The 24266-nt window shown below is 52.4% G+C and overlaps 1 protein-coding gene across 10 annotated transcripts in view; it reads left to right on the forward strand.

The window, feature by feature from the left end:
• Positions 1-24266, forward strand: part of LOC127464610 (uncharacterized) — a 55936-nt gene that overhangs the window by 26413 nt on the left and 5257 nt on the right. For 4 of the 10 annotated variants that reach the window (XM_051775018.1, XM_051775016.1, XM_051775019.1 and 1 more), the window contains 3 exons: positions 12279-12413; positions 13908-14037; positions 14519-20024. The exons of 1 other annotated variant lie outside the window; for it this stretch is intronic. In XM_051775018.1, the coding sequence (XP_051630978.1) occupies positions 15975-18230 (2256 nt within the window). In that variant the 5' untranslated portion in view covers positions 12279-12413; positions 13908-14037; positions 14519-15974 and the 3' untranslated portion in view covers positions 18231-20024. 5 more of the 10 variants (XM_051775014.1, XM_051775013.1, XM_051775015.1 and 2 more) reach the window with 5 other exon arrangements.

Below are 24266 nucleotides of genomic sequence, written 5' to 3' on the forward strand. Positions count from 1 at the left end.
CTAGGAGTTCTGGGGTAAGAGGAGTAGCTGGGGGAGTGGGATTGGGAGTGTGAGGGTGGAGCTGGAAAATCCCAGAGCTGGAGCCAAGCTGAAGATCCTGCAGCGAGAACCTGGAGCAGCTTCCCGTGGCGGCGCTGGCAAGATGCAGAGCTACTGCTGAGAGAGCAGAGCTGGCAGTGCAATAAAGCTTGTGGGTCTCGAGCTGAAATCACTGAGGGGCTGGGGTAGGGCTGGGTTCTGGGCTCGGGACTGTAACATCTGGGCAGGAATCAGTGTGGGGCGGAGATAGGGCCTGTGGCACCGTCGCTGAAATCCCTGTGTGTCTGTGGAATTGGGATTCTAATTGGGAATGTGGAGTGAGAGGCTGGGGCTGAAATCAGTATAGGGCTGGGATTGAGAGTTTGCAGTTGGGCTAGGAGTTCTGGGGTAAGAGGAGTAGCTGGGGGAGTGGGATTGGGAGTGTGAGGGTGGAGCTGGAAAATCCCAGAGCTGGAGCCAAGCTGAAGATCCTGCAGCGAGAACCTGGAGCAGCTTCCCGTGGCGGCGCTGGCAAGATGCAGAGCTACTGCTGAGAGAGCAGAGCTGGCAGTGCAATAAAGCTTGTGGGTCTCGAGCTGAAATCACTGAGGGGCTGGGATAGGGACAGGGTTTGGGCTTGGGACTGTAACACTTGGGGCAGGAATGACAGCAATCCCTGTGAGATAGGGCCTGTGGCACTGTCGCTGAAATCTGTGTGTGTTTGGACTCGGGATTCTAATTGGGAATGTGGAGTGAGAGGCTGGGGCTGAAATCCATATAGGGCTGGGATTGCGTCTCTGGAGCTGGGAGGGTGTCTGGAGCTCAGATGAGGACTGTGGCAGCGTCACTGAAATCCCTGTGTGTCTGTGGAATAAGGATTGATGAGCAGGAACGTGGGCTGGGTGGGTAGGGCTGAAATGAGTCTAGAGCTGGGGTTTTGACTTTGGAGTTGGGCTAGGAGTTCTGGGGTAGGAGGAGTACCTGGTGGACGGGAATTGGGAGGGTGAGGAATTGGGAAGTGGGAGACTGGGATTGGAATGTGAGGGTGGAGCTGGAAAGTGGCAGAGCTGGAGCCAAGCTGAAGATCCTGCAGCGAGAACCTGGAGCAGCTTCCCGTGGCGGCGCTGGCAAGATGCAGAGCTACTGCTGAGAGAGCAGAGCTGGCAGTGCAATAAAGCTTGTGGGTCTCGAGCTGAAATCACTGAGGGGCTGGGGTAGGGCTGGGTTCTGGGCTCGGGACTGTAACACCTGGGCAGGAATCAGTGTGGGGCAGAGATAGGGGCTGTGGCACCATCGCTGAAATCCCTGTGTGTCTGTGGAATTGGGATTCTAATTGGGAATGTGGAGTGAGAGGCTGGGGCTGAAATCAGTATAGGGCTGGGATTGAGAGTTTGCAGTTGGGCTAGGAGTTCTGGGGTAAGAGGAGTAGCTGGGGGAGTGGGATTGGGAGTGTGAGGGTGGAGCTGGAAAATCCCAGAGCTGGAGCCAAGCTGAAGATCCTGCAGCGAGAACCTGGAGCAGCTTCCCGTGGCGGCGCTGGCAAGATGCAGAGCTACTGCTGAGAGAGCAGAGCTGGCAGTGCAATAAAGCTTGTGGGTCTCGAGCTGAAATCACTGAGGGGCTGGGGTAGGGCTGGGTTCTGGGCTCGGGACTGTAACACTTGGGGCAGGAATGACAGCAATCCCTGTGAGATAGGGCCTGTGGCACTGTCGCTGAAATCTGTGTGTGTTTGGACTCGGGATTCTAATTGGGAATGTGGAGTGAGAGGCTGGGGCTGAAATCCATATAGGGCTGGGATTGCGTCTCTGGAGCTGGGAGGGTGTCTGGAGCTCAGATGAGGACTGTGGCAGTGTCACTGAAATCCCTGTGTGTCTGTGGAATAAGGATTGATGAGCAGGAACGTGGGCTGGGTGGGTAGGGCTGAAATGAGTCTAGAGCTGGGGTTTTGACTTTGGAGTTGGGCTAGGAGTTCTGGGGTAGGAGGAGTACCTGGTGGACGGGAATTGGGAGGGTGAGGAATTGGGAAGTGGGAGACTGGGATTGGAATGTGAGGTGGGAGCTGGAAAGTGGCAGAGCTGGAGCCAAGCTGAAGATCCTGCAGCGAGAACCTGGAGCAGCTTCCCGTGGCGGCGCTGGCAAGATGCAGAGCTACTGCTGAGAGAGCAGAGCTGGCAGTGCAATAAAGCTTGTGGGTCTCGAGCTGAAATCACTGAGGGGCTGGGGTAGGGCTGGGTTCTGGGCTCGGGACTGTAACACCTGGGCAGGAATCAGTGTGGGGCAGAGATAGGGCCTGTGGCACCGTCGCTGAAATCCCTGTGTGTCTGTGGAATTGGGATTCTAATTGGGAATGTGGAGTGAGAGGCTGGGGCTGAAATCAGTATAGGGCTGGGATTGAGAGTTTGCAGTTGGGCTAGGAGTTCTGGGGTAAGAGGAGTAGCTGGGGGAGTGGGATTGGGAGTGTGAGGGTGGAGCTGGAAAATCCCAGAGCTGGAGCCAAGCTGAAGATCCTGCAGCGAGAACCTGGAGCAGCTTCCCGTGGCGGCGCTGGCAAGATGCAGAGCTACTGCTGAGAGAGCAGAGCTGGCAGTGCAATAAAGCTTGTGGGTCTCGAGCTGAAATCACTGAGGGGCTGGGGTAGGGCTGGGTTCTGGGCTCGGGACTGTAACACCTGGGCAGGAATCAGTGTGGGGCAGAGATAGGGCCTGTGGCACCGTCGCTGAAATCCCTGTGTGTCTGTGGAATTGGGATTCTAATTGGGAATGTGGAGTGAGAGGCTGGGGCTGAAATCAGTATAGGGCTGGGATTGAGAGTTTGCAGTTGGGCTAGGAGTAATGGGGTAAGAGGAGTAGCTGGGGGAGTGGGATTGGGAGTGTGAGGGTGGAGCTGGAAAATCCCAGAGCTGGAGCCAAGCTGAAGATCCTGCAGCGAGAACCTGGAGCAGCTTCCCGTGGCGGCGCTGGCAAGATGCAGAGCTACTGCTGAGAGAGCAGAGCTGGCAGTGCAATAAAGCTTGTGGGTCTCGAGCTGAAATCACTGAGGGGCTGGGATAGGGACAGGGTTTGGGCTTGGGACTGTAACACTTGGGGCAGGAATGACAGCAATCCCTGTGAGATAGGGCCTGTGGCACTGTCGCTGAAATCTGTGTGTGTTTGGACTCGGGATTCTAATTGGGAATGTGGAGTGAGAGGCTGGGGCTGAAATCCATATAGGGCTGGGATTGCGTCTCTGGAGCTGGGAGGGTGTCTGGAGCTCAGATGAGGACTGTGGCAGCGTCACTGAAATCCCTGTGTGTCTGTGGAATTGGGATTCTAATTGGGAATGTGGAGTGAGAGGCTGGGGCTGAAATCAGTATAGGGCTGGGATTGAGAGTTTGCAGTTGGGCTAGGAGTTCTGGGGTAAGAGGAGTAGCTGGGGGAGTGGGATTGGGAGTGTGAGGGTGGAGCTGGAAAATCCCAGAGCTGGAGCCAAGCTGAAGATCCTGCAGCGAGAACCTGGAGCAGCTTCCCGTGGCGGCGCTGGCAAGATGCAGAGCTACTGCTGAGAGAGCAGAGCTGGCAGTGCAATAAAGCTTGTGGGTCTCGAGCTGAAATCACTGAGGGGCTGGGATAGGGACAGGGTTTGGGCTTGGGACTGTAACACTTGGGGCAGGAATGACAGCAATCCCTGTGAGATAGGGCCTGTGGCACTGTCGCTGAAATCTGTGTGTGTTTGGACTCGGGATTCTAATTGGGAATGTGGAGTGAGAGGCTGGGGCTGAAATCCATATAGGGCTGGGATTGCGTCTCTGGAGCTGGGAGGGTGTCTGGAGCTCAGATGAGGACTGTGGCAGCGTCACTGAAATCCCTGTGTGTCTGTGGAATAAGGATTGATGGGCAGGAACGTGGGCTGGGTGGGTAGGGCTGAAATGAGTCTAGAGCTGGGGTTTTGACTTTGGAGTTGGGCTAGGAGTTCTGGGGTAGGAGGAGTACCTGGTGGACGGGAATTGGGAGGGTGAGGAATTGGGAAGTGGGAGACTGGGATTGGAATGTGAGGTGGGAGCTGGAAAGTGGCAGAGCTGGAGCCAAGCTGAAGATCCTGCAGCGAGAACCTGGAGCAGCTTCCCGTGGCGGTGCTGGCAAGATGCAGAGCTACTGCTGAGAGAGCAGAGCTGGCAGTGCAATAAAGCTTGTGGGTCTCGAGCTGAAATCACTGAGGGGCTGGGGTAGGGCTGGGTTCTGGGCTCGGGACTGTAACACCTGGGCAGGAATCAGTGTGGGGCGGAGATAGGGCCTGTGGCACCGTCGCTGAAATCCCTGTGTGTCTGTGGAATTGGGATTCTAATTGGGAATGTGGAGTGAGAGGCTGGGGCTGAAATCAGTATAGGGCTGGGATTGAGAGTTTGCAGTTGGGCTAGGAGTAATGGGGTAAGAGGAGTAGCTGGGGGAGTGGGATTGGGAGTGTGAGGGTGGAGCTGGAAAATCCCAGAGCTGGAGCCAAGCTGAAGATCCTGCAGTGAGAACCTGGAGCAGCTTCCCGTGGCGGCGCTGGCAAGATGCAGAGCTACTGCTGAGAGAGCAGAGCTGGCAGTGCAATAAAGCTTGTGGGTCTCGAGCTGAAATCACTGAGGGGCTGGGATAGGGATGGGTTCTGGGCTTGGGACTGTAACACTTGGGGCAGGAATGACAGCAATCCCTGTGAGATAGGGCCTGTGGCACTGTCGCTGAAATCTGTGTGTCTGTGGAATTGGGATTATAATTGGGAATGTGGAGTGAGAGGCTGGGGCTGAAATCCATATAGGGCTGGGATTGCGTCTCTGGAGCTGGGAGGGTGTCTGGAGCTCAGATGAGGACTGTGGCAGCGTCACTGAAATCCCTGTGTGTCTGTGGAATAAGGATTGATGAGCAGGAACGTGGGCTGGGTGGGTAGGGCTGAAATGAGTCTAGAGCTGGGGTTTTGACTTTGGAGTTGGGCTAGGAGTTCTGGGGTAGGAGGAGTACCTGGTGGACGGGAATTGGGAGGGTGAGGAATTGGGAAGTGGGAGACTGGGATTGGAATGTGAGGGTGGAGCTGGAAAGTGGCAGAGCTGGAGCCAAGCTGAAGATCCTGCAGCGAGAACCTGGAGCAGCTTCCCGTGGCGGCGCTGGCAAGATGCAGAGCTACTGCTGAGAGAGCAGAGCTGGCAGTGCAATAAAGCTTGTGGGTCTCGAGCTGAAATCACTGAGGGGCTGGGATAGGGCTGGGTTCTGGGCTTGGGACTGTAACACTTGGGGCAGTAATTATATCAAGTAGTGTGAGATAGGGCCTGTGGCACTGTCGCTGAAATCTCTGTGTGTTTGGAATTGGGATTCTAATTGGGAATGTGGAGTGAGAGTCTGGGGCTGAAATCAGTGTAGGGCTGGGACTGAGAGTTTGGAGTTGCGCTAGGAGTTATGGGGCAGGAGGAGTAGCTGGGGAGTGGGATTGGGCGTGTGAGGGTGGAGCTGGAAAGTGGCAGAGCTGGAGCCAAGCTGAAAATCCTGCAGTGAGAACCTGGAGCAGCTTCCCGTGGCGGCGCTGGCAAGATGCAGAGCTACTGCTGAGAGAGCAGAGCTGGCAGTGCAATAAAGCTTGTGGGTCTTGAGCTGAAATCACGGGGGGCTGGGGTAGATATTGAGGCTAGAATATGAACTGGATGCTTTGGTCAGGGACTGTTTTTTTTTAGTAGAAATTACTGTGGGTTTAGGATTGTATTTTTGGAGCACTCTAGGGAGTCTCTTATTTCTGTTGCAAGCCACTGTAGAGAACTGGGAGTACTGGGTAGAGTCAGCTGTTCTATGGAGAAGGCCCAGGTGTTAACAATGAGAAGGCCCAGGTGTTAACAATGAGGGGGAGGAGGGACCAGGGCTGGGGCTGAGTCCCCTTGGCTGTTGTTCAGGCTCAGGAGCTGGAGCTGGACTTCTTAGATGGCGACTCAGGTGAGTCTGTTTCAATTTCAGCTTTCCAGTCCCCTCCCACTGTCCCCAGTCTCTCCTCAGTCCATCCCAGTTTCTCCTAAGTGTCCCAAACCCCAGCCCAGTTCAGCGAGTGCCATCCCCGTTCCTTCCCCAGTGCCTCCACTCCTTCCCAGTTGCCCCCAGTGCACCCCAGTCCCATCCCACTCCGTCTCCAGTACCCTCAGTCCCATTTCAATCCATCCCTAGTACCCTCAGTCCCAACCCAGCTCCCTGCACAGTTCCTTCCAGAACCTCCCCAGTGCTCCCAGTCCTTCCAAATTTGCCTCAAACCCATTGCAGTCCCTCCCCAGTGCCCCCAGTCCAATCCCAGTCTACCCTAGTGCCATTCCAAGTGCCACCAATCCCATCCCCATCCCTCCCCACTGCCCCCAGTCCCTCCCAGTGCATCCCACTCCCTCCCCAGAACATCTCAGTCCCATCCCAGTCCCTCCCCAGTGCATCTCAGCCCATCCCTGTGCCTGTAGTCCCACTGTCCCCAATCCCTCCCCTATGGCCCCTGTCCCATCCCAGTTCCCCCAGTCCCTCCCCTGAGAATCCCATACCAGTGGATGGCAGTGCAGTGCCCCCACTCCCAGTCCAGTCCCCCAAGCCCCTCTCCATTGCCCTCAGTCCCATCCCCATCCCTCCGCACTGCCCCCAGTCCCTCCCAGTGCATCCCAGTCCTTTTCCCCGATGCAAGATACACTGGGGGCATGAAATCCCAGGGCAGCTGCACTGAGGTTCTACAATTCAGTTGTTCTAAATTAGGTCATTTTCTTAGTGAGCAATTTGAGTTGTTTGACAGCGCGGACTGCAGAAGGATTTTTCGGTAAACTGATTGTTTTTTAGTTTATTTTAAAGCTCTCTTAAAAACTCCACACCGGTGTGCGTTCGCTGCACCTGCCGTGGGGGCTGCAGGGAGAAGCAGCTGGAGGCGTTTGCTCTCTGCTCGTTCACCACCTTCCCCTCGGTTCCCTGGGACTCCAGGGAATCCCAGCTCCCCTTGGCTTCTCCGGGGGCCTCGCGGCAGGGTTTCGAAGTGTGGCCCTGAGATTTTCTGGCCTTGGAACTGATGGCTGTTTCGGGGCACGTCTCACCGGGCAGTCTGTCTTTTAACGCTTGCGGGGGCAGGAGAATTGCGGCGCAAGAAAGCAAAGGAAGCCCAGAGCCTGGAGTAGGCAGGCCCGGGCCTCTGGCGAGCCCAGGCCTTGCTGCTCGGTGCCGATTGTGCCCGGGGCTTGTTCCTCACCGTTCGGTTCCAAATGAGAGGGGAGCAAGAGGCAGAACAGCTGCTGCTGCTGCTGCTGCTGCTGCTGGGGCTGAACTGTCTGCGGTGCCCGGGGTCCGGGCAGGACTTGGCCCCGATGCCTGCATTGCTCTGCAGCGGCCAGGGAGGGGTCCCAAAAGTCATCCCCCCGCCTGCTGTGCTGCACAGCAGGGGCTGGCTGGGCCGGTTCCCGGCCGGGGGAGCCCGGGGGAGGCCATGCTGGGGCTGAGGGGCTGCTGCTCTCTGGGCCTCTCGGGGTTTGCCTTGGAATCCCAAAGCCTGGGCCTGCACGGGGGAGAGGAGGCAAAGGTGACTGTAAATTGGTCTGTTGTGGAGTGTTTTGGGGCCGAGTTAATGCTCTTGGCTTGTTGTCAGTTCCCAGCCTCGGTCAGGGCTTCCCAGGGAGCGTTGCTGCCGCCGCCGCCGCCGGGAGAGAGAAGTCCTTTGGGAAGCCGGGATAAAAACAGCAACTCTGTGAATTGCTCAGCTTTTCCTAGGGAAGGGCAGGTTTTAGGGAAGAAAGGCCCGTCCTCGCGAAAGGCGCCGCGGGTCTCGCAAGGGGGGGGCGCGGCTGCAGTGCCGTTCCCGGCCGTGTCCGCCAGGCGGCGACCGCGAGGCAGCGCCCGGCGGTCGGGGCGGGCCGGGAAGCGGCGCCTGCGCAGAGCGAGGCGTGGGCCGGGAAGCGGCGCCTGCGCAGAGTGAGGCGTTGGCCGGGCCGGGCCTGAAGCGCTCGGGGCCGCCGGGCAGGGCAGTGGCGGCGACCGGCCGGGGCGGGGGGTGCGGGGTAAGAGCAGGTTTTAGGGAAGAAACGCCTGTGGTGAGTAATCAGAAGAGAAGGGTGAAAGCCAAGGGCCTTTGACTTCCCCGGTGCACTTAATTTTCTTGTTCTCCTCTCTTTCAGGACAGGGAAAATCGTTGACTTGGGTCCAGCAATGCCGAATGTGTTGGGGTGTGAGCAGCCAAAGGCAACAGGCTCCAGCCCCACCGACCGGCGCTGGGGGCACCTGGTGCAGCCCGTGGGGTGAGGTAAGTCAGAGGGACACGTTTCTCTCCTCCTGCCTGTTGGCATTTGCTCCCTGGGCACTGGCTCTGTTTCCACTGCAGGTTGGTCCTTGCCGTGCTGGGAAGGGTGGAGAGGAAGGGGTGAAGGGCTGGGTGAGCGTGGGGTCCCCGAGCTGTGGGGTTGGGCTGTGTTGAGAGGGGCAGGTGGGTCCCCGTTGGTGAGCCCGAGCCTTGGCTTGGGGGTTCAGGAGCCCGGGGGGCCGAGCTGGGGGCTGTTTGCAGCTCTGCCAGGGCTGGGGCTGACACAGTGCTGGGGGAGAGCCTGGAGCTGGGCTGGGCCGGGGGACAGACGCAGGGGAGCTGGGGGAGGGTTTGGGACTCCCTGGGGGAAAAGGAGGGATGGATGGGCTGGATGGAGCCACAGGCACGTGCTCGTGGGAACACACTTATCCAGGGTGCTGGGATCCGGGTCAAACTCCAGTTCCCCTCGTGTCCAGGGATGCAGGGTCTGAGGGATTGGATTTCCCTGGGGGTTTGCAGGAGATCAGGAATGAGAGGAAACATGGTGCCAGAGCAGGCTGTGCTTGCCTCTGAGGACAGAGAGCCTGTGGGCTGAGGTGAGATTGCTGTGAGTGTTGGGATGAGCATTCCAGCGAACAGGGAGCTTGGAATTCCAGGTGCTGATGGAACCATCACCTTAGGTGTGTTTAGTTTGTGTCTGTGGGAGCTGGGATTCGGGCTGGAGAGCTGTTGCTGGGAACAAAGGGTGGAGAAAACCTGCTCCACGCATGTGTAAGGAAGGATGGAGTAGCAGAGAAGGGGAGTATTTCCATACAGTATCAATATTCTCCATGTGGGATGGAGCAGCAATGGGGGTGGTTGGGTTTGGCCTGGGCCGGTCAGGATCTGCCATAAACAACCCCCCAGACCCTGAACCCTCACTGGACATGTCCAGCCCCTCAGCAGAAACCCAAGTTGTTCATTTGTTACAGAGGAAAAATGATTGGTAATTGCTTCTGATCTGTGGAGAATTCCCTTTGGAATGGTCAAACAGAGAGCGTATCAAGGCAGGCAGAGCATTTCTTTTGGCTCTTTTTTTCTTCTGGTTTGTCATTTTCTCTTTGGCTTCAATGCATTTTGTGTGCTCCTGTTCAGGAAGCAGCGTATTTTTACCTGAAATTCAGGGTGGTTTTGTTTGTTTGTTTAGGATTTTTTTCTTTCCCAGTTGAATCAGGCCTAGTCCAGTGTTGTCCTACAGGACTGCTTTGGTGCTGGGTCAGAGAGAGAGAAGGGGAATGACTTTTCATTCTCTTCCAAGCACAAGTGGAAGGTTGTCTTGTCCCTCCCCAAAGCACTGCAGGCACATGGGAGTAGCTCAGTGCTGGCCCAGTTCTCTGAGAAACACCCGTGGGGGAGAGGTTTAAGTCTTAATGACAACGCTCTGGTCTCTTGATGGCAAAGACTGGGTCCTCCAGTCCCAGCCTGATGAGGGAGAACAGGAACCTCTGTTCTTCATGGCAAACCTTCTGTTACTCCTTGTGCAGTCTTTTCTTTCCGTTGTACGTGTTACTGTCCAGAATCTCTCCGAGGAAAGCTGTTACAAATTTAGAGGTAGGACTGGAATTTGGGGCTGTTCCCTACAAACTCCTGCAAAGCCTGAAGGACCGGGCTGATGACTGCTCTTAACAAAGGTGGTTTATTAATATTCCGTCAGATTTCCCTCAGCTCTGGGCAGGACAGGCAAGGGTTAGGGTGGGGAATTGTGCAAGCAAGACTTGTTATTTCTCCTGTGTGTGTGTCAGTTTGGCAGGGCTGGGAGAAGGAGGACTCGTGTGGGCACCTCCAGAGACAGCGGGAACGGGAGCGTGCTGCGGAGGAGGGAAATTCCAGGGGGTGGGTGCCGAGAAATTTGGCCTTCCCTCGCCCTGTGCTCTGCACTTAGCAGTGGGTCAAGTGCAGAAGTTTCCTGGGGACCCTGGGAAATGATGCCGGGTCTGCCAAGAAAAGTGGGGCCAAAGGAGCAGGACCTGGGTCTGCCAGCGTGGGAGAAACAAGGGACGGGTCATCCTCTGCCTCCAGGAGGGAGGGCAGCAGGAAAGGCCACGGACTAAAGCACTGAAGTGCCGTTCCCCAGGGAGCCCCTGCCCAGACCTGAACTTGCTTCTGCACTTGCTGTCCCTTTCCCAGCGGAGCCGAAGCGTCGGGTGCCGCTGCCGGGGGGATGGAGCTGCCAAGGACAAGCTGGGAGGGTGTTTGCGAGGGAAGGGGGTAGAAGGAGCTCTTGATGTGCTTTTTTTACTTCTTCATCCCACAGAATTGCCACGAGAGGAAATACTTCAGAGGGGCTTCCCTCCAGATAAGGCCTGAAGATGCCAGGAGGTTTCAGCCGGGAGGAAAGGAGCTGTGGAAGAAAAGCAGCCTAAAAACAGCCAGTGGGGATCATCAGGTTTTCCAGCCAAGAAGAACAAGGAGAGAGATGAGGGAATCGGGTTCCAATTCCTAATGCTTTGGTGGGTGCAGGAATGATTTCTGTGTGTTTTCCAGTCCCTTTGGATTCCTGAGATGATTTTAAAATGATGGCTTTAGCAATCAACTAAATCGCAGATGTTGTTTTTGAGAGGAAATGATGCCAAAGAAATGCAGAGTTTTGGGTCAGTTTTGGGGATGATTTGGGTCAGTTTTTGGGGTCAGTTTGGGGTCATTGTTTGGGGTGATTTGGGTCAGCTTTTGGGATGATTGGGGTCAGTTTTGGGTCAGCTTTTGGGATGATTGGGGTCAGGTTTTGGGGTCAGTTTTGGGTCAGCTTTTGGGGTGATTTGGGTCGGTTTTGGGTCAATTTTTGGGGAGCACTGGGTGTTACTGGGGGTTGTTGAGGAGCACTGGGTGTTACTGGGGTGTACTGGGGAGCACTGGGTGTTACTGAGGGTTGTTGGGGAGCACTGGGTGTTACTGGGGAGCACTGGGAGAGAAAATGAAAAATAAAGAGAATAAAAAATAAACGAAGTAAAGAAGGAAATATAAAAAAGAAAATTTAAAAAAAAGGCAAAAAAACTAAAAAGGAAATAAAATGAAAATGAAATAAAAGAGAGAAAAAAAAAAAAGAAACCCCTTCTTGGGCACCCCGTTTCCTCTCCTCCCCCCCCCCCGAACCGTAAATTGCGGGGTCATCACCCCTAAAATGTGAGAAGGGGACCCCGAAATGTGGGTGAGGGAACCCCAGGGAGCCGGAAAAGTGGAGGGGGAGCCGCAGTAAGAAAGCGAAGCCGGGCGGTCGGGCGGCGGGGTGGGGGGGGGGCGCATGCGCAGTCGTTGGCAAGACGCCGGCGATCACGTGGTAAGTAAGGGCAGGCAGGAGAGGGACCGGCGACGCATGCGCAGTGGCTCTCGTGCCGGTGCAGCGCGCCCTGCTCGAGTTAAGGGCCGGTTCCGGCGGCAGGGCGGGACTCGCGGCCTCCCGTCTGTCCCGGGGTGTGCGGGGGGGGAATAACGTGAATTTCTCCTGATTTTAATTCTCTTGGGCTCTTGTCCTCATTTTAATTTTTTTAAGGCTCTTGTCCTGATTTTAATATTTTTAAGGCTCTTCTCCTAAATTTAATTTTTTTAAGGCTCTTGTCCTGATTTTAATATTTTGAAGGCTCTTGTCCTGATTTTAATTCTCTTGCTTCAAACCATTTCCTAATAAGTCAGTTTTAATGAAGTGTTAAAAGGAGAACTTAAATAAGGGTAATTTCTGATGGAGAATAATGGGAAGAAGTGGTTTAAGTTAACTAAACATGTTTTATATCAGTCCATGGTTATTTAATTGAGCATTGTTTGGAATTTTTCTTTTTGCATTCGTTCCTGGTGTGCTTTTCTCTATCTAAGGGATGGTTGGAGGTCATTTTGGTTGGTTGAAGGTTTTTAATGTCAGTGCTGGATTGGGGTGGACAGTCATTGTAACATGATTTAGAGTTGGATGCATTTTATTCTGTGTGCCCTGTTTGATGTCTCGTGTTCAGCGAGTGACTGGTCAGAGTTTGGCCCAAGCCTTTGTTTTTCAGGTGAAAAAGCCGAAGGGGGAATTGTAGTTGCAGCTTTGCCCTTGAGCTGCAGCTGGAGCCTGGCCAAAGAACAAGGCAAAGCTCCCTGGGGAAGGAAGGGGGAGCCAGAGAAGAAAAGCAGCTGCAGCCAGAAAGGTGGGTTTGGGCGGGAGAAGAGGGGCTGTGACCCAGCAAGGGGCTCTGGAGGGCTCTGGGGTCCCTGTAATGGCTCTGGGGTCCCTGTAATGGCTCTGGGGTCTCTATAGGGGCTCTGGGGTCTCTATAGGGGCTCTGGGGTCTCTATAGGGGCTCTGGAGGGCTCTGGGGTCCCTATAATGGCTCTGGGGTCTCTGTAGGGACTCTGGGGTTTCTATCGTGGCTCTGGGGTCTCTGTAGGGGCTCTGGGGTCTCTGTAGGGGCTCTGGGGGTCTCTGTAGGGGCTCTGGGGTCTCTGTAGGGGCTCTGGGGTCCCTATAATGGCTCTGGGGTCCCTGTAATGGCTCTGTGGTCCCTCTCCTGGTTCTGGGGTCCCTCTCCTGGCTCGGGGTCCCTCTCCTGGCTCGGGGTCCCTCTCCCTGCCGGCACAGGAGCTGCTGCCGCCCCAGCAAGAGGCAGAGGAGTCGCTGCCCAGAAGCAAGAACTCACTGAGAGCTGAACTGGGGCCGTGTGGGCAGGGCCAGAGGGGAGCAAAGGAAGGGATTTGTTGCTAAGAAAAGAAATAAAGTTTGGGTCATTTGTTGGGGAGATTTGTGTCAGTTTCTGATCATTTTTGGGGGTGATTGGGCTGACTTGGGTCATTTTTTGGGGATATTTGGGTGAGTCTTGGTGTCAGTGTTTTGGGGTTTTGGGGTCAGTTTCTGGTCATATCTGGGGCTGATTTTGTATCATTTTGGGTCAGTTTTGGGGGGGGGGGTTTGCATTTTTAGGTCAGGTTTTGGGCCAATTTGGAGTTAGTTTTTGAGGTGATTTGGGCCAGTTTTGGGTCAGTTCTGGATCAATTTTTGAGGTGAATTGGATCAGTTTTTGTGTCTTTTTTGGGGAGATTTGAATCAGTTTCTAGTCATTTTTTGGGGAGATTTGGGTGAGTTCTGGGTCATTTTTGGGGAGATTTGAATCAGTTTCTGGTAGTTTTTTGGGGAGACTTGGGTGAGTTCTGGGTCTCTCCTGATTTTAATTTTTTCAGGCTCCCCTCCTGATTTTAATTTTTTCAGGCTCCCCTCCTGATTTTAATTTTTTCAGGCTCCCCTCCTGATTTTAATTTTTTCAGGCTCCCCTCCTGTTTTTAATTTTTTTAAGCTCCTCTCCTGATTTTTATTGTATTAGTCCCCTGTCCTGATTTTAATTTTTTCAGGCTCCTCTTCTGATTTTAATTTTTTCAGGCTCTTTTCCTGTTTTTAATATTTTTAGGCTCCTCTTCTGATTGTAATTCTTTTAGGCTCGTCTCCTGATTTTTAGATTTTTAGTCTCCTCTCCTGATTTTTATTCTCCCACCCGCCCTTCCCCGGCCCCAGCAGCGCTGTCAGTTGTTGTCACTGAGGAGTCAAACTATGCTTTAAATAATGAGCCCCTGGCCTGATGGCCCAGTGTCAAGGCAAAAGGTGGAATGCTCTCTGAGTGTTGAGATGTAACAAGGGCTAATCCTTTTTGCAGTGGGATGGAGCCTGGAAAGTGCACAGAGCTGAGCCCAGGGATTGAAAGGGACCAAGCAAGGGAGGTGAAGAAAGAAGGAAGAAGGGAAGTGAGGCAGCAGGCAAGCAGCACCAAGTTGCTGTGTAAGCAGGTGAGTTGTGTTGAGGTTCCTCAGGCAGGCACTGAGGACTTGGAGGGCTCCAGACAGAGCAGACCTGGGAAGGCCCTCGGTGAAGCCCCTCAGAAACCTGAAGCCCCTGGGCCTTTTGGGGAGCCTGAGCTATTGCAGCCCTGGGGATGGCTTTGGTTTCCTTCTCTCCTCAGAGTAAAACTCTGTGGGGGAGTCTGTGATCTCCCTGACTTTTGTGTCATAACTGAAACTTGGAAGGAAGTTGACCTTGTGTAGTTTCCCAACTGACTTGGCCGGGTTGAACCAGCAGTGCCAGATTGTTGTAGTGTGCAGGGTGTTGTTTGTGTCTGAGCAGTTTGGGGTTGATTTGCCAAGGGAGGCCGTGGAATGTTATGGTGTTTTTGTCCCAATATTTGGAGGCAGTGCCCTGGATGAGTTGATTTCTGCCTCACTCCCTGATATCTGAGTTAGGAGATGTACCAAGAACTGGGAGTTTTTGCAGTGGGATGTTCCCTAGAAAGTGCATGGAGCTGAGCCAAGGAACTTAAAGGGACTGAGCAAGCAAAGTCAAGAAAGAATGAAGAGGGGAACTGAGGCAGCAGCCAAGCAGCATCAGGCTCCTCTACAACCAGGTGAGTTGTCTTGAAGTTGATAAGGTGGTCACTGAGAACTTTGGGGGCTGCAGGCACAGGTGACCACCAGAGACCCCCGATGGAGCCCCTCAGAGACCTTATAAGGGTTTGTGTAGATGGGAACAGGTGTTGGGAGTGTCCTGAATGTGCAACAGGAATGCAGGGAAGGAAAATGAGCCCTCCTGTAATGCTGACCCCTCCCATCAGCTGCAGTGGAGACCCCTCCGTGTGCCCTTTGGGAGCGGATTGCCAGGACCCCCGTGGGGCTGGGATCATGGCAGGGTGTTGTAAGCAAGGAATGCCTGGCTTCTAAAAGTCACCAGCTGAGTCTTAAAGGCTCCTTTGAAGAGCTGAGTTCAGGCAGGCAAATTGCCCCCCAGGAGGGACTCTGTGCCTGCTCTCCCGTGGCTCCAAGGGATCTCTGGCCCTTCACGCCGGCACCGAGATTTTCTCGGGAAGGGCCTCAGATCCCCGGACCAGTCTGGGACACAGGCAAGATCCCCCTGCAGTTTAGGACCAAATTGGCCCCCTGGAGGGACAGTGCTGTTGGTGCCCCCCGGGTTGGGGCACTGTAGCAAGGAACTTGCCATACACAGTATGGAAAAAGTCCTGTCAGAGATGGACTGGTGAGGAAAACAGCTCAAACCCTATGGAAACAGAAGCTTTTACTGTAGTTTGAACATGTCTCAACATGTTTGTGTATTTTCTGCAGTGTCACTGTCTCCCTCTTCCCAACACCCCCCTGTGAAGCTATTGTCTTCCACACAAGGTGTCCCATTGGTTCCCTGTTAACCCCTTCCTATTGGCTGTTGACCCCTTACCTGATGGTTTCTTTTGTGTGACCCTGAACTTGTGATTGGTCCCCTTTGACCCTCCTAAAAGCCTTATAAACCCCAACCCCACAATAAACTCTCTCTTTCGTCCGTCCCTCCCAGGTGGTCTGTGTGTGCTCCTTGCGGGGTCACCGGGCCACGTGCAGGGGTGGGAGGAAGGGCATTCACCTCGCAGGTAATGGGGCAAGCAGCATAAGGCCTGGAGGTTTCCCCCAATATCCCCAATCCGCCGTAATTGGTGCACCGTGGTGAGGCCAAGATTGTTTGAACTCTTCTGTGAAGATTATAGCAGTCCTAACGCACAAACGGGAGTAGTTTGTGTAGCAACGGCGGATCCGGAGTCTAAGCAGCAAAAGTACTAGCAGGCTGCATCACCACAAGAGAGCATCCTGTTTTGAGTACTTCAACCTTCCTGACGACATTCAGGTAAGGAGCAGACCCGGCATATTCCCTTATATAAAGAAACAAACAAAAAGAAAAAAAAAAAACAAAAATGGGAGCATCCCTCACTAAGACAGAAAAAGAGAACTATAAGCATTTGAAACATTTATTAAGTTGTAACAAAAAATCCTTAAAAAGCCTTTCCAAAGTTATGGTTAAAACTGACTTTAAACTTCCTTTCTGTCTGACGACTAAAGACTGGGAATTACTAGGCAGACAGATTTGGATAGCTGCAAATTCCAACGATAAAGCAGCAATACATGCCAACATAGCTTGGACTCATATCGTAACTATTCTTGAAATGCAAGAAAAAGATTCTGAGTCCCAACGAGAAAGCAGCACAGCTTCCCTCCGTGGTCTAAGAGAGGGTGGGAGATCGAAATCGCCGCGGGAAGCAGGGGAGGAGGGAAACGGAGATCACGACCGACAGCCCTGGGCAGGCACCCCCTCTTACCCCCCCCCATCGCGGTCAGCACATGGCGGAGCCGCGCCCCCGGTCCCTGATACAGCAGGAGGCTTTGGAACTGGCCAGCCTCAGCCCCCTGCGCAGATGGGACCCGGAGCGGCAACCCCCATCCCGGGCATTAACATCGGGGCGGCCCCTGCCCCGTCCCGGGCTCCTCCGCCGTGGCCGCCGGTGCAGCAAGGGGAGGAGAAGCCGCCCGCGGTTAGCTCCAACGGGATCCCTCCTCGCCCCCCTCCCCCTCTCCCTCCGAGAGCAAGCGAAACCATCCCGCCGCTCCCAAACCCCGACTTCCCTCAGCCGCAACCCCCGACAACTATCACCGCATGGTCAAACAAAGGAGGCGGAGAGTTCCCAACTTTCAACCACGCCGGACCAGCAGCGAGATTTCCTGCCTTCCCTACGGATGCCCAGCAGGACAGGATGACGTCATCGGGACCTCGTCCGTGCCCGGCCCCGGGGACGAGACAACCCCTGCCCTGCAGCTCCAACTCTGCTCCGCTTCTTCCCACATCATGCTGCAACATGCAAAGAAACCCGCAACTAACAGACAGTGTTTCCCCCACTTCTTACAGCGTGAATCCAGCGGTGATAGACTCAGCAACACTGAACTCACAATCCTTAAAAGCATTTAACCAATTTTCTCCCAATAATCCATTTTCAAATATGTCAAATAATTTTAACAATTCTGTTTTCCCTTCTAACCCTTTTGTTTCTTCCACAGGAACCGACCAGACCAATGATTGTAATGATATAGATGATGTTGATACACCTGTTAATGATGTAAATTTATTGCAGGCATATCCAGTGTTCTATAATCCAGGTTCAGCCCCAGTGTGGGACCCCTTATCCATACCCCTTCTCAAGGATGCAAAAAAAGCGGTAACAACTTATGGGTTGAACTCAGCTTATGCAATGGGAATTCTGTCATCTATATTCTCTGGTTTTATACTAACCCCAAATGATTTAAAAGATATCATGAGAGCTTTACTAACTAAAGTACAAGTATCATTGTTTTTAGATGAATGGCAAGCCTTAATTAGAAAATATGCTCATGAAACTAGCTCTACTACACGTAGACCTATAAAAACTACCATACAAATGCTTTTTGGTGAAGGTCCTTATTCTGCAAATACAGATCAGGCCAGAATTCCAAAACAAGACTTAATTGCTACTAAAAATATGGCATTTTTGGCACTGCAATCAGTAGCTGAAGCTTCTGAAACAACTCCACCTTTCAATAATATAGTTCAAAGGCCTGATGAATCTTTTATTGACTTTGCAGAACGGTTAAAAGGATCTATAGAAAAACAAATAAAGGTGAAAGAAGCACAAGATGCTCTGTTCTTGAAGCTAGCTATCTCCAATTCAAATGCACAGTGTCAGCAAATACTTAGAAACCTTCGGGACCCTACCCCCATGGATATGGTAAAGGCTTGCAAAGATATTAGTCCTAATGACAAATTAGCAGATAGCCTGGTCCAAGCTCTGGCATCTGTGTCAAGCCAATTAGTTGAAGCTAATACACAATTGGGCAATCAGATTGCTGAGGCAACTCAGCAGATGGTAGAAAAAATGACCGAAGTTTTAGCAGCTGCCCTAGACCACTCCAAAATAATATGCCATAATTGCAAACGTGCAGGTCATATAAAAGCTAACTGCCCACAAGTTCAAAGCCCCAATTCTCAAAAGAAAACCATTCGTCCAGGCCTTTGCCCCAGATGTAAAAAAGAGGTACATTGGGCTGTACATTGTCGATCTCTATTTGACAAACACGGAAACCCACTATCACCCAGACCTTCTCACAAAACACAGAATTCGGGAAACGGCTTGACGAGCGCTTAGAGCAGCGCGTAGACATAAAAAGCTCTAATCCACCTCCTCCAACAATTCCTAATTGGGTAATGCTCTCTGGCCAAAATGTTTGGCTAAACCTGGCACAATCACTAAATACTGACTCTATCTGTCTCTCTACCTTAGATCCCTCTCACCCTTTTAAGACCTGTCTGGTAGGAATCCCCTGGACACCCAGCGAATGGGGTAATTTTTGAAATCAGTATATCCCCTGGTGTGATGACCACGATCAGTTCAAGAATCCATTCTTGGACTGTCTCACAAGACCAGCAAAAACTTCACATGACAGGCAGACATTTAGCTATCAGTGGCAGAGACCTGAGGAATTAGAAATCTTGGGGAGTATTGTTTCTCCTCTCTGTTTTTACTTCATTCACAACAAATATGTTGCCCCTCCTGAATTAATTAATGTCACCTCTTATGGACCTTATTCCAATTTCAGTTTCTGGTGCAAGGAAGAGGTTCCTTACCAGATACATGCCACCCCTGATTCGGTTATTCTTCCAAAAGGAGTCTTTTTAATTTGTGGACTTAGAGTCTGGAATATGATTCCCAGATTAGCTGCTGGAGGCCCCTGCACATTTGGAAAATTAACACTGTACAATCCAGCTACCCTTATGAAATCTTTACCTGTAAGGCCTCCCAAAAATCGTGCAAAAAGAAACAGTGACCTCCAAAGCACCTCACCCTTCTCACATCATAGAGTGCGCAGGCAATTCCAAGGTTTGCACCCACATCTTAATTTCTATCCACCACAACAAAAATCCCTTTCTCCACCTAAAGCAGTGCAGGTCCCTGTAGCTGCAGCACCCCCACATCCAGCTGAAGAACATCCTTTAGCAAAATTACAGTCCCTGAGTGAATTCACAGCAGAATGCAACTCCAACATGCATTTTTGGTCAGACACTGCAAACATTATCAGTGGTATACTTCCAATTGTCAGCTCCACAAAAGCCTTAACTCTCCTTACCAGAATGGGATGTTGGCTAGCAAAAGAAGCTAATGCTACAAGTGCTGCCCTTGATGATCTCTTACAAGATACCCAAACCAATAAGAAAGCTTTGTTACAAAATCGTGCTGCAATAGATTTTCTCCTTCTAGTAAATGGCCATGGGTGTCAAGAGTTTGAAGGCCTCGGCTGCCTCAACTTCTCTGATCACTCCTAATCTATCCACTCTCAGATTAATCAGCTTAAGTCCTTAGTTCATGAAATCAAGCGAGCTGATCCTCTGACCTTTGATGATTTTTTCAGCTGGTTGCCCTTCAAAGGCCTCTCTTCCACTATTAAGAAAATTATTGTAGTTATCGTACTAGTACTTTCCGTAGTGTTTCTCTTTATGTGTGTCTTTCCATGTTTCCTTAGTTGTGCCAGAACTTCTCAATCATTAAAAGCATATCCAGCTTTAAAAGACAAAAAAGGAGGAGATGTAGCAAGGAACTTGCCATACACAGTATGGAAAAAGTCCTGTCAGAGATGGACTGGTGAGGAAAACAGCTCAAACCCTATGGAAACAGAAGCTTTTACTGTAGTTTGAACATGTCTCAACATGTTTGTGTATTTTCTGCAGTGTCACTGTCTCCCTCTTCCCAACACCCCCCTGTGAAGCTATTGTCTTCCACACAAGGTGTCCCATTGGTTCCCTGTTAACCCCTTCCTATTGGCTGTTGACCCCTTACCTGATGGTTTCTTTTGTGTGACCCTGAACTTGTGATTGGTCCCCTTTGACCCTCCTAAAAGCCTTATAAACCCCAACCCCACAATAAACTCTCTCTTTCGTCCGTCCCTCCCAGGTGGTCTGTGTGTGCTCCTTGCGGGGTCACCGGGCCACGTGCAGGGGTGGGAGGAAGGGCATTCACCTCGCAGGTAATGGGGCAAGCAGCATAAGGCCTGGAGGTTTCCCCCAATATCCCCAATCCGCCGTAGGGCACCCCGAGGACTCCAGCGCGCACCGAAAGGATTATTCGGGGAGATCCTCGGGGTGCCCGGCCCTGGGGAGCTCAAAGCAAGGTCCCTGCCATGGATTCAGGCATTGCTGAGAGTATCCCAGGGGTCCCTGTCCCTGCTAGACAGGGAGCTCTCTAATGGGCTGTAATTGGGTTCTAAAAGCGGTGCTCCAAGTGCCAAACAAGTGTGGGATTGGGATTAAGAAATGAGCAGTGAGGGTGCAATTGGCTGTTTTCTCTGGAATGTGACTGTGAGAGCTGCAGGAGTGCCAGGTGTGTGTTCCAGTCCCCAGCATTTGGTTTGCACATGTCCTGGTCAGACACAGGTCCAACTTGCTCAGTCCTTAACCCAAGAGAGGGAGAATTATGGACTGGCAGTGTTAAGGTGATTGGTGTGACAGGGGTCAAACTGGGAAAACATTGGGGAATTCCTCAGTTGGTCTGTTTGCCAAACTAACCCAAACCTGTGCTAGGAAGAGATGGACTGGGGTCTCTGATCTCCTGGGCAGTTGTTTTGCATGACCCTGGGAGCCTCTGGGATTAGACTGGCCTGGGCAGACAGGGAGCAGTTTGTCCTGTGGAGCTGGGCTGGGTTTGTTGAGGATGCCTTGGGAGGCAGGGCTGGAGAGGCTCCTCTGTTGGCTGTAGTGGTGGAAGGTTGTAGCAGCAGGGCTGGAGCCTTCGCCCTCCTGCTCCCCCCGTGAGCCCCAACGGGCCCGTGCCCTTGGCAATGGAGGGCCCCCCATTGCTGAGTCAGCGGTTCCGGGGGCCAGGAGGGATGGGATCAGGATGCCGAGCTCCGCCCAGGGCCAGGGCTGCCAGTGTTCAACCATGGAGGGAACTGAAAGCACAGTGAGATGGAGGCCAAGCTGCAGCACAGGGATGGGTGAGAAAAGACCCTAGTCCTCAGGTGGAGCTTTGAATTCCCTGGAAAAATGGATCCTGTCAGATGGATCAGGCCCTTGTGGGTGCTGGAGCAGAGGCCTCTCTCATTTTTGGTCACCCTGAAAGGTTGCAAGGACAGCAAGTTCTGACTGCAGGATGAGGTGGCAAACAAAGTGAAGTGGTCCAGAGAAAAGCTGAGGCTAAAATTGGCCCTGTGCCAGAGCAGCCTCGTGCAGTGCTTGTTGCTGTCCCTGAGTGTCCCATTGCAGTGGACATTTCCAAGGGTGCCTTGTGCTGGGGAGCACTGGGGCAGTTCCCTTTCCCTGGGCAGGGCAGGCAGGGCACGTTTCCCCCCTCGAGGGTGGCTCCACAGTCCCCCCCTGTGCCCTGGGAGCGTGGCAGAACACCTGGACCCACTGTCCTTGTCAGAGAGGGCACAAGGGATGGTTGGATGGGGGAGGGAATGGCTCAGGGAGTACAAGCACCATTACAATGAGTAGGGCAGCACCTGGAAAGGAAGAAGGGGAGTTAATCCAGACAAAATCCAAGCACCTGCCCAACCTGTGATATTTTTAGGAACTCAGTGGTGCTGTGGTCCCCAGGAAGTATTGCCCAGGACTAGGCAGGAGACTTCAGGCTCTGTCACCCCCAGAGCAAGTGTCCAGGGGCAGGCAGTGGGGAGGCAGCTCTGTTGTTGAGGATGGGGTTATTTTCTCTGCTTTATTTTGTCTCCAGAGATGTTCTTCCCATTAATCCAAACTGACTCCATCTCCTAACTCTCTGAAGAGGTTTTCTGCTTTTTGTGGGAGGGTAAGGTTTGGGTTCTAACTATAGAAGAGCCAACAAAATAAAGGCTTTGTGGCAAACAAATGGTGTCTCCCAAACTCTTTGTACTTCAAATAGATGCCTTTATTCTTAGTTTTTTCTTATTGGTATTCTCAAGGTACTTGATACCCTGTCTACAGTTATTTATTTTGGCTTCTCTTTTTTATTTGTTACAGAGTTGATGTGACTGACTTCTTTTTGAAATGCAGCAGTGCTCTCAAGGATATTTCCCCCCCACTCCTGGGCTTGTGCAGGGCTGTTGAGTCCGTGTGTGCCGCTGTTCTTGTCCCAGGGGGACCGAGTGACATTTGGAACCAAACCTGGGGACTTGAACTCTAGGAATGTTTCTGTGTCTTTGAATTTTAAATTGCACATGAAGCAGAAATATGTTTGTGTTTTCCAGGTTATATTGTCATGAAAATAGAAATGCATCATTGGATCTTACTCCTCTGAGGGCAAACCACCAGACTGATCATTTCTTAGTCCATCAGACCCAGTGCCAGGAACTCAGAGGGCTGTTTGTGTGCAAATGTGCTGAGTGGTGGTGGCCCCCGTGAGACTGTGACCAGCTGGAAATGTGTGTGTGTGTGTGTGCAGAGCTGGGCTGGATCCCTTGGGATTTGGCTCCCAGATCCCCCCCAGCCTTCAGGAAAACCAGAGGCCACCGAACCCTGAGGGAAGGGAGTCCCATTTGCAGAAGGGTTTGTAGATTGGGGAAAAGCTCTCCAGAACAAAGCCTGTGTTCCAAACCCCTTCAGGCCAAAGTCAAGGAGCACAAACCCTGGAGTCATCAAGTTATGAAGTTTGGTTCAAACCATTTCCTAATAAGTCAGTTTTAATGAAGTGTTAAAAGGAGAACTTAAATAAGGGTAATTTCTGATGGAGAATAATGGGAAGAAGTGGTTTAAGTTCCCTAAACATGTTTTATATCAGTCCATGGTTATTTAATTGAGCATTGTTTGGAATTTTTCTTTTTGCATTCGTTCCTGGTGTGCTTTTCTCTATCTAAGGGATGGTTGGAGGTCTTTTTGATTGCTTGAAGGTTTTTAATGTCAGTGCTGGATTGGGGTGGACAGTCATTGTAACATGATTTAGAGTTGGATGCATTTTATTCTGTGTGCCCTGTTTGATGTCTCGTGTTCAGCGAGTGACTGGTCAGAGTTTGGCCCAAGCCTTTGTTTTTCAGGTGAAAAACCCGAAGGGGGAATTGTAGTTGCAGCTTTGCCCTTGAGCTGCAGCTGGAGCCTGGCCAAAGAACAAGGCAAAGCTCCCTGGGGAAGGAAGGGGGAGCCAGAGAAGAAAAGCAGCTGCAGCCAGAAAGGTGGGTTTGGGCGGGAGAAGAGGGGCTGTGACCCAGCAAGGGGCTCTGGAGGGCTCTGGGGTCCCTGTAATGGCTCTGGGGTCTCTATAGGGGCTCTGGGGTCTCTATAGGGGCTCTGGAGGGCTCTGGGGTCCCTATAATGGCTCTGGGGTCTCTGTAGGGACTCTGGGGTTTCTATCGTGGCTCTGGGGTCCCTATAATGGCTCTGGGGTCTCTGTAGGGACTCTGGGGTTTCTATTGTGGCTCTGGGGTCCCTATAATGGCTCTGGGGGCTCTGTAGGGGCTCTGGGGTCCCTCTCGTGGCTCGGGGTCCCTCTCCTGGCTCGGGGTCCCTCTCCTGGCTCGGGGTCCCTCTCCCTGCCGGCACAGGAGCTGCTGCCGCCCCAGCAAGAGGCAGAGGAGTCGCTGCCCAGAAGCAAGAACTCACTGAGAGCTGAACTGGGGCCGTGTGGGCAGGGCCAGAGGGGAGCAAAGGAAGGGATTTGTTGCTAAGAAAAGAAATAAAGTTTGGGTCATTTGTTGGGGAGATTTGTGTCAGTTTCTGATCATTTTTGGGGGTTATTTTTAGTGAGTTTCTGGTCATTTTTGGGGGAGATTTGGGTCAGTTTCTGGTCATTTTTCGGGATGATTTGGGTGAGTTTTGGGTTTATTTTTGTGGTAATTTTGGGTCAGTTTCTGGTCATTTTTTGGGGTGATTGGGCTGATCTTTGGGTCATTTTTTTGGGGAGATTTGGGTGAGTCTTGGTGTCAGTGTTTTGGGGTTTTGGGGTCAGTTTCTGGTCATATCTGGGGCTGATTTTGTATCATTTTGGGTCAGTTTTGGGGGGGGTTTTTTGCATTTTTAGGTCAGGTTTTGGGCCAATTTGGAGTTAGTTTTTGAGGTGATTTGGGCCAGTTTTGGGTCAGTTCTGGATCAATTTTTGGAGTGAATTGGATCAGTTTTTGTGTCACTTTTTGGGGAGATTTGGGTGAGTTCTGGGTCATTTTGGGGGAGATTTGAATCAGTTTCTGGTAGTTTTTTGGGGAGACTTGGGTGAGTTCTGGGTCTCTCC

This window comes from Manacus candei, unplaced genomic scaffold (assembly GCF_025592945.1).
Source record: "Manacus candei isolate 608988 ecotype Guabito, Panama unplaced genomic scaffold, ASM2559294v1 h1tg000242l, whole genome shotgun sequence".
NCBI classification, from domain to species: domain Eukaryota; kingdom Metazoa; phylum Chordata; class Aves; order Passeriformes; family Pipridae; genus Manacus; species Manacus candei.